The 12,343-nt window shown below is 39.0% G+C and overlaps 4 protein-coding genes across 4 annotated transcripts; 3 read left to right on the forward strand and 1 right to left on the reverse strand.

Annotated features, from left to right (window-relative positions):
* Nucleotides 1-1,607: 1,607 nt before the first annotated feature.
* Nucleotides 1,608-5,393, forward strand: MELLADRAFT_47571 (family 2 glycosyltransferase; the record flags this gene model as incomplete). The annotated part of the gene is made up of 7 exons (XM_007407407.1): nucleotides 1,608-3,335; nucleotides 3,408-3,642; nucleotides 3,719-3,948; nucleotides 4,018-4,235; nucleotides 4,305-4,463; nucleotides 4,545-4,877; nucleotides 4,941-5,393. The coding sequence occupies 7 exons, from the start codon at nucleotides 1,608-1,610 to the stop codon at nucleotides 4,945-4,947; spliced, it is 2,910 nt and encodes a 969-aa protein (XP_007407469.1).
* Nucleotides 5,394-7,014: 1,621 nt separating this feature from the next.
* MELLADRAFT_34568 (uncharacterized protein) lies at nucleotides 7,015-8,957 on the forward strand (the record flags this gene model as incomplete). Its single annotated transcript, XM_007407408.1, has 7 exons — nucleotides 7,015-7,233; nucleotides 7,355-7,490; nucleotides 7,585-7,639; nucleotides 7,710-8,011; nucleotides 8,162-8,292; nucleotides 8,379-8,663; nucleotides 8,763-8,957. 7 exons carry the CDS (start codon nucleotides 7,015-7,017, stop codon nucleotides 8,955-8,957), a joined length of 1,323 nt encoding a protein of 440 aa, XP_007407470.1.
* Nucleotides 8,958-9,893: 936 nt separating this feature from the next.
* On the reverse strand, nucleotides 9,894-10,358 carry MELLADRAFT_96379 (uncharacterized protein; the record flags this gene model as incomplete). The annotated part of the gene is made up of 3 exons (XM_007407559.1): nucleotides 9,894-9,956; nucleotides 10,036-10,161; nucleotides 10,236-10,358. The coding sequence occupies 3 exons, from the start codon at nucleotides 10,356-10,358 to the stop codon at nucleotides 9,894-9,896; spliced, it is 312 nt and encodes a 103-aa protein (XP_007407621.1).
* Nucleotides 10,359-10,539: 181 nt separating this feature from the next.
* MELLADRAFT_96380 (alpha/beta hydrolase) lies at nucleotides 10,540-11,854 on the forward strand (the record flags this gene model as incomplete). The annotated part of the gene is made up of 5 exons (XM_007407409.1): nucleotides 10,540-10,842; nucleotides 10,928-11,055; nucleotides 11,142-11,343; nucleotides 11,425-11,707; nucleotides 11,787-11,854. The coding sequence occupies 5 exons, from the start codon at nucleotides 10,540-10,542 to the stop codon at nucleotides 11,852-11,854; spliced, it is 984 nt and encodes a 327-aa protein (XP_007407471.1).
* Between the last annotated feature and the right edge of the window lie 489 nt (nucleotides 11,855-12,343).

Consider the following 12,343-nt stretch of genomic DNA (forward strand, 5'->3'; position numbering starts at 1 on the left):
TCTTTACCTTTTTTAAATTACACGATCATCCAGCTCGAACTGACCTGCCCTTTGCTTCGCTTTGACCTGGTGACGCTGTCTTCAACTCGATTACGATTTTAAAAAACATCATCAGAAACAAGCACTCACGAAACATCACAGAAAGGCCCTCAGCAATCCAAAACAATATCAGAATACGACCGCGAGAATCGAGAACCGAATCGAAGTCTATTACCAGCTGCAGTATCTGCTGTTCCTTGAATCCGATTGGTTTCGAGCTAGTGAAACCATCAAGGACTGTCACTGCCTTTCCGTTCCTGGTCAGTATCTTGATTCACATTTCTCTCTACTTGCGGTCAACCCAACCCACCGGATCCAGATCCGTCTTGTCGTTTGAACGTTATTGGTTACTGTCTCTTCTGCTCATCCTTCAGCTTCAGTCATCTCTGGCTGCAAGTGTTTCGAGTAGAGTATTGGTCGGATCGGGTCACTGACTCTCATTTGATTATCCACCTTCATCCATCCATTCCTCCTGTGACTCCGTTCCCTTTGCCTGGTGTTACTCGCACTTCATCTCTACCCCCTTTTATCTTACACATAAATATCTCCACTCCCCCCTCGTCGCTCGACACACCTTCAAAACCCCATCCCCTGTTCAATCTTCTGCACTTGACTTCTTCACCTGCAGTGGTCCTTTCTCCGGCTTTCGTCACATCTCTCTCTGGCGGTTTAGACAGTCATGTACTCTCATCATCCGCCTGATCAACAGGACGACTCATTAAATCCTACAAACCGCAACACCTATACTTCTGAGTACTCCGACGATTCCCGAATCGAATCTTATATGGACGCCGGTGGTAGCCGAAATGCATCAGCTGCTCCTGCTAGACGCGCTGATGAAATGAAGAACCTTCACTCATTACCCACCGTCCCTACATCCGAAAACTTCAGCTCTTTTGGTGGCTTCAATGCTTACGCCCCTAGGAACGATCCATCTGGTGGCGGTGCCATGGGTATGAGCGAACCTGGAAGCCCCATGATGGCTCAACCAGATGATCTAGATCGGCATTCGGTCGAGTCGCATTCAAGCGGGGACCGCACGAAAGTAGAGTCTCGGTCACCCAGTGCTCATCGAATGAATCATCCGGCTGGCAAGGATGGCAGTGCTGAGAGTGGTTACGGAAACCCTCATCGAGAGGTGAGCTTTTCAATCATATCATTGTTCCTGATATTTTCCAGGTACTAACTTGCTTCTTTCTTAGTCTGATGGGTACGATGTCTATACGAACGGCCAACCGAGCCAGTCAGGCTATATGCCTACTGACGCATTCTCGCCATCCTCTCAATCCTATGGACGATACCGTCAAGGTGCTTACAATGCCGATGGGCTTGAATCTGGACGAGCCTCTACCATTGGAACCGATGCCGGGTTTGTACCTGGTCTACCCTATAATTCCTCGCGTACAGCGCTCAATCACGAGTGGCGAACAAGCGATAATGGAAGTCATGATGGTGGTAATTACGTCGATGAGAAATACGCGCAAGGGAATTACCCGACGAAGGAGATCACTGAAGACCTTAAAGGCCCCAGACCCTCTTATGTTCCCATCCCCCCCTCCAGCCCCGCCATGGATGAGAAAAAAGCACCCGCCGCCCCTGCTGAGGGTATTGTCAGTCCACCTCCTGTTGTAGTCAGTCGACAGAATCGTTTGGAGTGGATCGACGGCATTCGAGGCTTGGCTTCATTGGTGATCTTCACTCATCACTACAGCGATCTTACTTGGGCTCAATCTCACCCTGACACCCTTAGCCAAGGTAGTGTTGAAGGTCTCCTACGAAATGGTCAACTGGCTGTCGGCATGTATTTCCTTCTCGGTGGTCGTGTTCTAGCGCATTCCTTCTTGAGATCGGCTTTCACTCGTCCCATTGTTCCCAAAGACTCGCATGGAACACCGATCCCCGGTGCAGTCGCTGCCAAGTGGACCGGTCCTAGATGGTTGTCTCTTTCTTCTTCTCTGTTTCGCCGATCGATCCGTCTTGCGTTCCCAGCTATTGTCGTAGGTTTTATCCAATGGCAAATTGCTTCAACTGGCATTCTCGGTCAAAAACCCATCCAAGCTGCACAGATTCTAGCACCCTCCTCTCTATGGGAACCTACCTGGAATCAAATCGGCTCCTTCTGGGGATTCCTGCAATTCTGTCTTGATCTCTTCACAAATCGAGGACATCAATACATGCTAAGTGTCGGCTCAGCTCTCTGGACGACATACGATCAGTTCTGGGGTTCCGTCCTCGTCTACATCCTTGCTGCTGTCGTTGCCCAAGTTGCCTGGGTTGGTCGTTACATGATCTATTTTGTTGTCTGCGTCGCTCTTTGGTTTGTCAACAGTCCGAATATGCTTTATGTTTTGGGACTGTGGCTTGGTGACCTACACGCTGCTGGTTTCATCCGCAAGCTGCAAGATCACTGGAAACCGACTATGCTGGTCGAACTTGCTGTCATGGCTCTTGCTCTTGCGATGATCGCTGGAGGAACCAACGTTGCTACTCCCGCCAACAACGCTATGGGCGACATCACGGTTTACGATGGGAAGTTCGGATGGGATCAGAGTCTTACCTGGCCACAGTATATGTTTATGTCAAATTGGCTTCCACCACTCTGTATCCTGGCCTGGGTCGAAATCAGTCACGCCATGCAATGGTTTGCTAGTTGGGGTGTCTTCACTTGGCTTGGCAAAGTATCTTACGGATTTTACTTGATGCAATTCATCACTCTTTACAGCATCATGCCTCCGTTAATCATCTATTTCAACTCTATGGGACGTAGCTATTGGGATATGGTCATGCCTACCTACATCATCTGTTTGCTTTTCAACATCTTCATTGCCTGGGTAGGATATCATGTACTTGATCGTATCGGCCTCAAACTCGGTAAATGGATCTGGGACGGACTGTTTGTTAGTAAACCGAGCACCGCTGGAGCTTTACCAGCCAAGATGGTACGGGCTCTCGGAAACGCAATCCTTACTGCCCCCGGCAATACTGTCCGCTATATCGGTACTACTTCTGTCACCAAGTACAAGGCCACCCGCAAAGGTCTCCATACCATCATGAACTGGCGGACACCCACCACTCGACCTCCGATTCCAGACCCCACTGATCCTGATGTGATCAGTCAACTTCATTCGACCCGATGGACTTCCGATATGAGTCGTGATGCCGAGGCGGTTCGGACTGCTAAGCTTCTTACTTTTCAACAGTACACTTGGATGATCCATATCGTCGTGATTCCTCTGGTGACCACCGTGTGGATCATTTATCACCCAACAGGAACCTGGACATACGATGCCTTTACAGTAAGTTTATTTACAGTTTACCATCAATCATCGACGTGTATCCAATGCTAATTCCGTTCTTTTTCTTACCAGTTCTCTACTTTGTGGAGATTTTTGTGGGTTATGTCGGTACCCAACTGTCTCTTTGCTTTTGCTGGTTTCTGTACCCCCGATCTCGCACCCAGCCAAGCAACGATGGACAAGAAGCCAGTTATGAGAGAGTATATCCGGAACTTCTTCATTCTACTTGTCACTAAGGGGTCTAATGAGAATGCAGTAAGACGTGGTTACAACAAGTTATTGCTCTTGGAGAAGTATCATCCAGCTGGTTAGTAACTTGTCTGTTTTTGTCACCATCTTTGTAAGAGGTTCCGCAACGTCTAACAATCCATTATTTGATGCAGTGAAAGTCATCGTCCTTACCGATGAACCGTACGTGTATCCCGACTTGCAAAACATCGTCTGTCCCAAAGCGTATGTATCGCCGTTGGGTAAAGCCAAATACAAAGCTCGAGCCTTGGACTACTTCCGGTACCATGTATCTCTCGGAGTTTACGATTGGATCTTACACATGGACGAAGAATCAGTAACTGACGGTGAGAGTTTACGACGTTGTTTGGAATTCATCAGATATGTGAGTGTTGCCTTGAAGATTTGAGGGATCTTCGACAGAGAGTTGACAAAGCTCTGATGTGTACACCAGACACCGCATCATTTCGGTCAAGGAATCATTCTTTATAACGGTGAAGGTTATTGGGAAAACTGGTACTTCACCGTTGCTGATGGAATCCGTGTGGGAGATGATTTGGCTCGATTTCATTTTCAAAATACCTGCATTCACCGACCGGTCTTTGGTGTCCATGGTTCGTTCTTGATGACTAATGGGGAGATGGAGAATGAATGTACCTGGGATTTTGGCTCGTGAGTTTTGCATCCGTTACTGCACTTTGGACCGAGAAGACAGCTGCTAAGTCAAATGTGTCCTTGTAGACTTGCGGAAGATTTCGAATTCTCTCAAGACGCCTGGAGAAGAGGGTTCACTTGTGGGCGTGTGCATGGGATCGTGCGTGAACAGTCGCCTACCACACTTCGTGATTTCTTGAAACAACGTCGACGTTGGTTCATGGGCATTCGAGACATTGAAGGATTGTAAGTCATAGGAAGACGAGAGGGTCCTTGCTCTCCCATCTGGCGCAGAACACACATTGACGTCACTCTTTGATCGAATAGATACGGATTACCACATTTAGCTGTCAACTTATGGATCGTCGGTGTCTTTACACTTGCCGTCACAGTCATCAACATACCTTTCTTGTTGATCGATAAATCATTGACACCACTCTGGATCGCTACGTGTGCCGATTTCTGCTTCGTGACTTTCTATTGGCTATACCTTTGGGGATTACTATTCCAAGAATTGGACTACGGCCAAAAATGGTGGAGAATCATGATCCATATTCCTTGTGCAGTTGTGATCCAACCGTTTGCATCTATCGCCGAAGGTTTGTCAGCTATCTGGGCTATGAGCTCCGTCGACTTCGGGAAGTTTGAGGTCATTGTCAAGTATGTCGATATCACCTTTTCTGCTCTATGGGTGTTGAATATTGACATCACCTTTGTTTTTAGGAAATGATTGTGTTATGTGTGTTTTCCTCTCGTTAGCATGGGTGAAAGGTGTAGAGCTTGATTAATCATGACCAGTGGACACATCTTATGTATTTTTGTTATACGTATGCGTACCTTGTCCTTCTCGTTCTTTTGAGAAAGATAATCAGTGCAGTCAGTAGTACAAACAAGAATTGAAATATCTTGGACAAATCACTACCATTAATCTCATGGTGTTGACGTTTATTTTTTTTGTTAGAAATCATCCTTTTTTTAGAACTGGCTTTGAGAAATTTATATCTTCAATCCTCTTATTACTCTTTTTTCAAAGTTGTTTCAGAAAAAGTTAAATCTTTTTACTTCTTTGCTTTGTCATTGCTTTAGCGTTTTATATTTTATTCTATTGATATCATTCTATCCTTTTTATCCTAATATTTTCGCTCGGTAAGAGAGAGAGGACATTTTCAAGACATGAGCCTTTTGCTTCACATCAAATCAGGACTCGTGGTATTTGAGCTCGGTCCTAGCCAAACATTTTGTGCAGGGTTCCTTGGTTCCTTAGGAGTTGAGCTTGGCACGGAAGATGCTTGCAACCTTTTATGACGATTGCCTCTCCAGTAATAGTCAGTTAACAAAAACACTTGAACACTCAACCGAAACTTCAACTGTCGAGAGAAGTTGAATATCTGTGGTACAAATGAGTGACATAAACTAATCGCCAATAAACTTGTCTTTTAAGACAATTTCAACTATCAACTCTCTTGACACAAACTCAACAGAACTGGCCCAATTTTGCCGGTTGTCTTCAATGACAGCCAAGAATCTCTTGAAACAAACTTTAATCCTAATGTTGACCTCAAGATTGAAGGAATGCACAAAACCTATCTGGAGTCAGATCAGAGTCAGATACAAAGGTAGATATTTTGTACAATATCATAGCAAGAGATGTTTGAGTATTGGAACCTACAACATATGACTCATCATTAGGCTTCATAGACTTTGCTTGCTTTGGTGGTATAATCATGGGTAATTGTTTTGAAAAACATCAAGTGAGAGAGCTTTGGCATCTTCACTTATATGACCCATTTAAACTGGGCAATGGCAGCTGGATAGTAAGTTTGATGAAGGGTTTCAAAGATGTTTGTTCATTCCTGTTCATATCTAATGTTTCAAAGCCTTGAAGCTTTACTTGCTTTTGGTGTGGCAAAGGCCATGACATATATTTTGCCCTACTCTGAATGCCACTTCCCTGTGGGGTCAAGGGTGATTTACCTCAAAGCCACATGTTCAAGAGCCATGGAGTTTTGAAGTTCTCTGTGTTCAGTACTTCATATAATTGACCTGTTCATCATCCAACACGATCCTCTTGACAAGGATATATTGCTCCTGCTCCTAGGTATGGTAAGTTCTATGTTGAAGGAATTCCAGTAAGCTTTCCTCAAAAAATATAAGTGTCTGGAACTGGAAGTAAGCAAGCCAAACTGCACGTTTCTACCATTTTTGAGACGGTCCATGGTTGTTATGATTTTGGACTTGTTGAGATGATCCCAAAGCATTTTTATAGCTTCACAAGCTTTACAAAGACCTGTCTTTGAGATCGGGTTGTAGTTCAGCTTGGATGCTGTTTTTTTTGCATCCAGAAGTTCAGAACTGCAGTTTTGGTTTTGAAACTACAGTTTAATTTAAATTGTTTTGTTGAATTTGATCTGAAAACACACAAAGCACACTCAGACTCTCACTGACTCACACTGACTCTGACTCAACACACCAAGCTCAAGAAACCTCAAGTATTCTCAACTAAATCCTTATCATTGTATCCACTTCAAACAACTTCAATATCAATCGGATTTCAAAACCAGACCAACTGGACGGTGACTGACCTCGAATCCAATCATAAGTTGTGGTCGAGAGATAAAACTACATCAAATCAAGCATCATGCTACAAGAAGATATGTTCTCATCAGTAGCATGGGACACACCAGCAACCGAAGAACCAAGCGAAGCGAGTACAAAGACGTACAAGAATCATGAAACAAAAGAAACTACATTTGAAGATGACACCGATGAAAACTTGACACATTTATTAAGTTCAAGTATGCCACTTGGATCTGATCGTAATTCATATTCACCAAGGAAATCAACAGAAGAAGAAGACGAATCATCATCGTCTTTGAGAAGAAGAAGATCTACTGGAGAACTTTCTTCACCATCTATACCTCTTAGAGAAGGATATTTAGATGTAGAAGTTAAACATCCAGTTCGTGAACTTGAAGGAACTAAGGATACTTTTGTTTCGTATTTGGTAACAGCTAAGGTACGATTTTGGTTTTATCATTACTAGAAATCTTTGAGTTCTTTTGGATTTGATTAAGACTCATGTTTTTTTTTGTTTTTTATTCGATCCTTTTTTTTTTGCTTATGTTCACTCGATATAGACTGATATTCCAATTTATCAATCCAAGTCTCCATCTGCAAGAAGGAGGTTTCAAGACTTTGTATTTCTTCATGATCATCTTGTTAAAGACTTTCCTGCTGCTGTCGTACCTCCACTACCAGACAAATCTAGATTGAGTATGTACCTCTGATACCATTCCCTAATCTCTGTGTTTTGGTATCTATAACTGATTTGTTTACCTTATTTTTCCAATTTGATTGTGTTTTATAGAGTATGTCACTGGCGATCGGTTTAGTGCAGACTTTGTTGAAAGACGTAGACATGGGTAAGACCCAATCCCAATACCTAACCGCTAAAAACCAACACTTGATCTAAACTTTCATGATTTTTGATAGCTTAGAAAGATTTCTACAAAGATTAGCTAGACATCCGATCTTATCAAGATCAAGATTATTACGATGTTTTATCGAATCGACTCAATGGAATGTAGATATGCATACTCATTTGGCACATCCACCTACGTCTGAACCTACTAGTTCTTTATTAGAGATGGCTTCAGATACGTTATTGAATGCGTTTTCGAAAGTTAGGAAACCGGACGAACGGTTTCTTGAGATTCGTGAAGGGTTAGATCGGTTTGAAGAAAGACTTGGAGCTATTGAAAGGATTGAAGGAAGGTCTAGGAATCGGATCACTGGTACGTTTGATGAAGTGTGAAAGTAGAGTGACATTTTTTTTTATTTCTAGAGTCTTGGTTTGTTTTTTGAGATTTTCAACTCTATGTAAAACTCATGACTATATCTTTTTACTTCTTTGTGATTTGGTTTCAAAACTTTTTGATCAATAGATTTGGCTGGTGATTATGAAGAATTAGCTGCATCTGTTCAAGGACTTGGGTTTCTTGAGTCTGGTATCACTGAACCTTTATCAAGATTTGAAACCGCTTTACTCGATTACAGTATTGGTCTAAGAGACTTAGTAAGTAGATTACGCACTCAATATCTCTTTTAACTAATGTATGTCAAAAAAGACTAAGAAAATGATATGTTGGTTTTTTTCCCTAGAACACAGCGACTACTACCCCATTACTTCATAAATTAGTTTCACTTATTCATTATTCAGATAGTTTTAGAAACGTATTAAAATTAAGGGATCAAAAACAATTAGATTTCGAAGATCTTTCAGCATATCTATCTAACATTAGTAATGAACGAGATCGAATTGCAGCAGGATATGGAGGATTAGGTTTAAGTTCATATTTGAAAGATAAGATTGAACTTTTTAGAGGTTCTGAAGCTGATACGAGTCGAGAAGCTAAGATTCATAGATTAGATAGTAAGATTAAAGATGTAAGTTTGAATGGATTGAATTTCTTGTTTGGGTAGAAGAAAGGAAGAACCCGGAAAGAGAAGAATTGAAACTGATTTGATTTGATTTTATTGGAATAGCTTCAAGATGCAGTGACTGCTGCACATGAAACGTCAGATGGATTTAATGAAGAAGTTTTGAAAGAACATTCGATCTTTCAATCTGGTAAAAGACAAGAATTAAAAGAACTTTTTTCGGATTTGGCTGATGGGAATATTGCAATGTATAAGAAATCTATACAAGATTGGGAAAATATGATACCTTTTGTAAGTTGAGAATTTATTCTTGTCTTTTTTTTGAGAGAGATTTGGATTTGCATAGATTTGAAAAGGTTTTGGTTTTGGTTTTGATTGGATTTGTTTAGTTTGAACGGATTCGAGTTGATACATAGGGGTTTGGGTATCTTGTTTGAATTTCGATAGTTTATAAAGAATTATTATATACAAAAGAACTTCAAAAGACAAAAGATAAGAAGGACACCCCAAAAAACTATGTATAAGAAATCTTCAAAAAGAAAAAAGAAAAAGAAATCACTTTATATTCCTTTTCTTAAGTTCTTTTGTTCGTTTGTTAAAAGTTAAAAGTTTATTCAAAAATATTTTTTTCCTCTTAGTGAATTGATTTATTCTTTATGTGTGTTTTATTTTTATGTTTGTTTGTGAGATTTTTTTTCCAAAGTTGACTATTACTATATATATTATTTGGCATTGGTTTTTATTTGTTTGGTTTGGTTGAATTGTTTTATTTAGTTTTTTGATTATATAATACAAAATTATATGCTGGTCTTGTGGACATGTGTGTTTATATCTATGACGAGGTTAGATTTGCTTTGAGAGATCCCTCAGTGATCTTGCGTCACGGTCTATGGAAAGAGTCTAACTTCGGCTTGTCATCAGGCTGGAGGTATAGATGTTCAAGTGGTTGGGGAGGTCCTTCGAGAGAAGAGACTACCATTACGGCACTGGAATGGCAATTGTCTGGTATTTTATCATGGAATCATACTTTTTTTATTACGTACTATTGGTGAACAAATTGAAGATTGAGGATATATAAAACGAACAAAGGCGAATATGTAGACAAATCTGATTTGAACAAATAGAAAAGAGATTATAATCAAACTATTTATGAAGTTTTTGTTTTGAATCGAATTGACACAACTTGATCGGGGAAACCAACTGGGGAAAAAGTAAAGAGCTAGGTTTTTGATTTGATTACCAAATTGCTTTTTCAAATCCCATCCATTTATCTCTAGTTGCTTTTAATTTAAGTTGATGCTATTTCAACCAAAAAAAGAAAACAAGTGTTAGATTAGATTTGGGTTTGAATTCGAATGTATGAAAAAAGAAAACTGACTCTACAAAGTCCTAGTTTAGCAATCACACCACGACCTTTACCTGAAACTATACAACGTTCATGAATTTTAGTTGGATGAGAATTTGAAGGTAAATTATTTAAAGATAATTGAGCTTGAGCTCTAATCTTTTTGAACGGAAAAGATCGAAAATATAAATCAATTGATTGATTGTTTTTGGTGATAAGAGTTAGAGACATACTTTGACTGGTAAGGTTTCGTTTCTTGATACGTATAGATAAGCTTTTCTTAGTACTTCAGTTTTTTCGAATTCTTCACGTCTTGCTATGTCTCTTAATGTTCTAATGTTGATGGGTGATCTCATTTTGTGGATTTGGTTGAGTTTGATGGTTCGATGGTAAGAAGTCTTCAAGTTTGGGTGGGTAACAGTACAGCTAGAAGTAGTAGTAGGATCGGACCGGGTCAGCTCGTCGGACTGTATTCTCATTCAGGATGCCATCATGAGTTGATCGGAAATGTGAATTGCATCAACTCATCAAGAAAAGATGTTAAGTCTGATTACTTCAAGGAACTATTCATTCACAAAACCATTCATCTCATCATCATCATTCAAATCAAAACCAATCATTAAAAGATCATTCTATTCATCCAACAAGAATCTTAAACCAGTCTCATTAGCTTTTGATCATTTCTTACCAACTGGTGAATTACAATCAGATCAAATCATCAAGAAATCAATTATTGAAGATCCTATTATCATCTTACATGGTTTATTCGGTTCACGTCAGAATTGGAGAACTTTAGCTAAAAGGATCTCTCAGAATACCAATCGTGAAGTATTTGTTTTAGTTGAGTTTGAGAAAAAAAATGATTCATCAAATAGTTTATTCTTACTTATGGGTTTTGGGTTTTTGGTTTTTTTTTTCGGGTTAGGATCAAAGGAATCATGGTGAAAGTCCTGCTACGATTGGAAACACAACTTATGATGATTACGCTTCTGATATTGAAGCCTTTATTAATGAAAACCAACTAAAGAATGTGAATTTAATTGGTCATTCAATGTAAGTTAAATTCGTTTAAAAAAGTTGAAAACAAATTCATGACAACTTATCATTTGATTTTTTTTGTTGAATTTTCCTTTCTAAAGGGGTGGTAAAGTAGCCATGACAGTAGCTTTGAATCCTAATGGTTCAACTACGATTAAGAAATTAATCGTTGTGGATATTTCTCCAATGAAAGGAAAAATTTCAGATGAATTTAAAACTTATTTAAATGGAATGAAAGAAATTAATTTAAGGAAAGTTGGAACGAGAAAAGAAGCAGATGAAATTTTAAGTCGATTTGAAAAAGTGAATTTTATAAAACTATCAATAACTTGGTTTTTTGTAAAACTGATGATTTTTGATTGATTGGTGACTTTTTTTTTTTAGGAAATCGAGATTCGTCAATTCCTTTTAACTAATTTAAAAAAACTTAATCATCAATATCAAATCCAATTATCACTAGAAGCTTTAACCCAACAAATCACAAGTAATGAAGTAGGAGATTTTCCATACGATCTGACTACTAATCCAACACCAATTTCTACATATCAAAACCCTACTATGTTTATTAAAGGTAAATCATCTAAATATATTAATCGTCATTCATTGGATCCTATGAAGAAATTGTTTCCTAATCATCAACTTATCGAATTTGATGTTGGTCATTGGGGTAAGTTTATAGTGTTCTGCTCTTTTTTTGAATGATCGTTTGAGAATTGAATGTGGGTTTTTTTGGTTTGGTTTTTTAGTTCATGCTCAAAAACCAAAAGAGTTTCTTGAAAGTGTAACTGAATTTATTAATAAATCATCAACTTGAATTTATTAAAATTCGATTTATAGACTTGATGAACCTAAATCAAGAATTGTAGAACAACAAAGCCTTGTATACTGAAAGATTTATAATTCCTTATGAATTGAATGATGCACTTTTACATGTTTTGGTTTCTGACCAGAAATAAAAAGAAATCTTGAAGGATTCGACTGATTATTAGTTAACAATCATCGGATCACTTTCGATTTAATGATGCTAATGGGTTTCGACAGATTCTCAAGTTGGACTTTTTTCACTTTTTTAAATTAATTTTACATACACATGCTTAATAAACTTGATAATGATAATGATAATGATACACATAATCTCTTCTCAACAAATAATATTACACTTTAAAATTAAAAAATGTTTTTTTTTGTATACTGAAGGCTCAAGGTATTAAGATTTCACTTTTTAATTGAGTGTTGAAAATAGAATGTTATTTTAATAATGTTGACCAGCAAAATAACTTGGGATATTACCAATCAATCTTCC

Source organism: Melampsora larici-populina (assembly GCF_000204055.1).
Source record: "Melampsora larici-populina 98AG31 unplaced genomic scaffold MELLAscaffold_9, whole genome shotgun sequence".
In the NCBI taxonomy this organism is placed as follows: domain Eukaryota; kingdom Fungi; phylum Basidiomycota; class Pucciniomycetes; order Pucciniales; family Melampsoraceae; genus Melampsora; species Melampsora laricis-populina.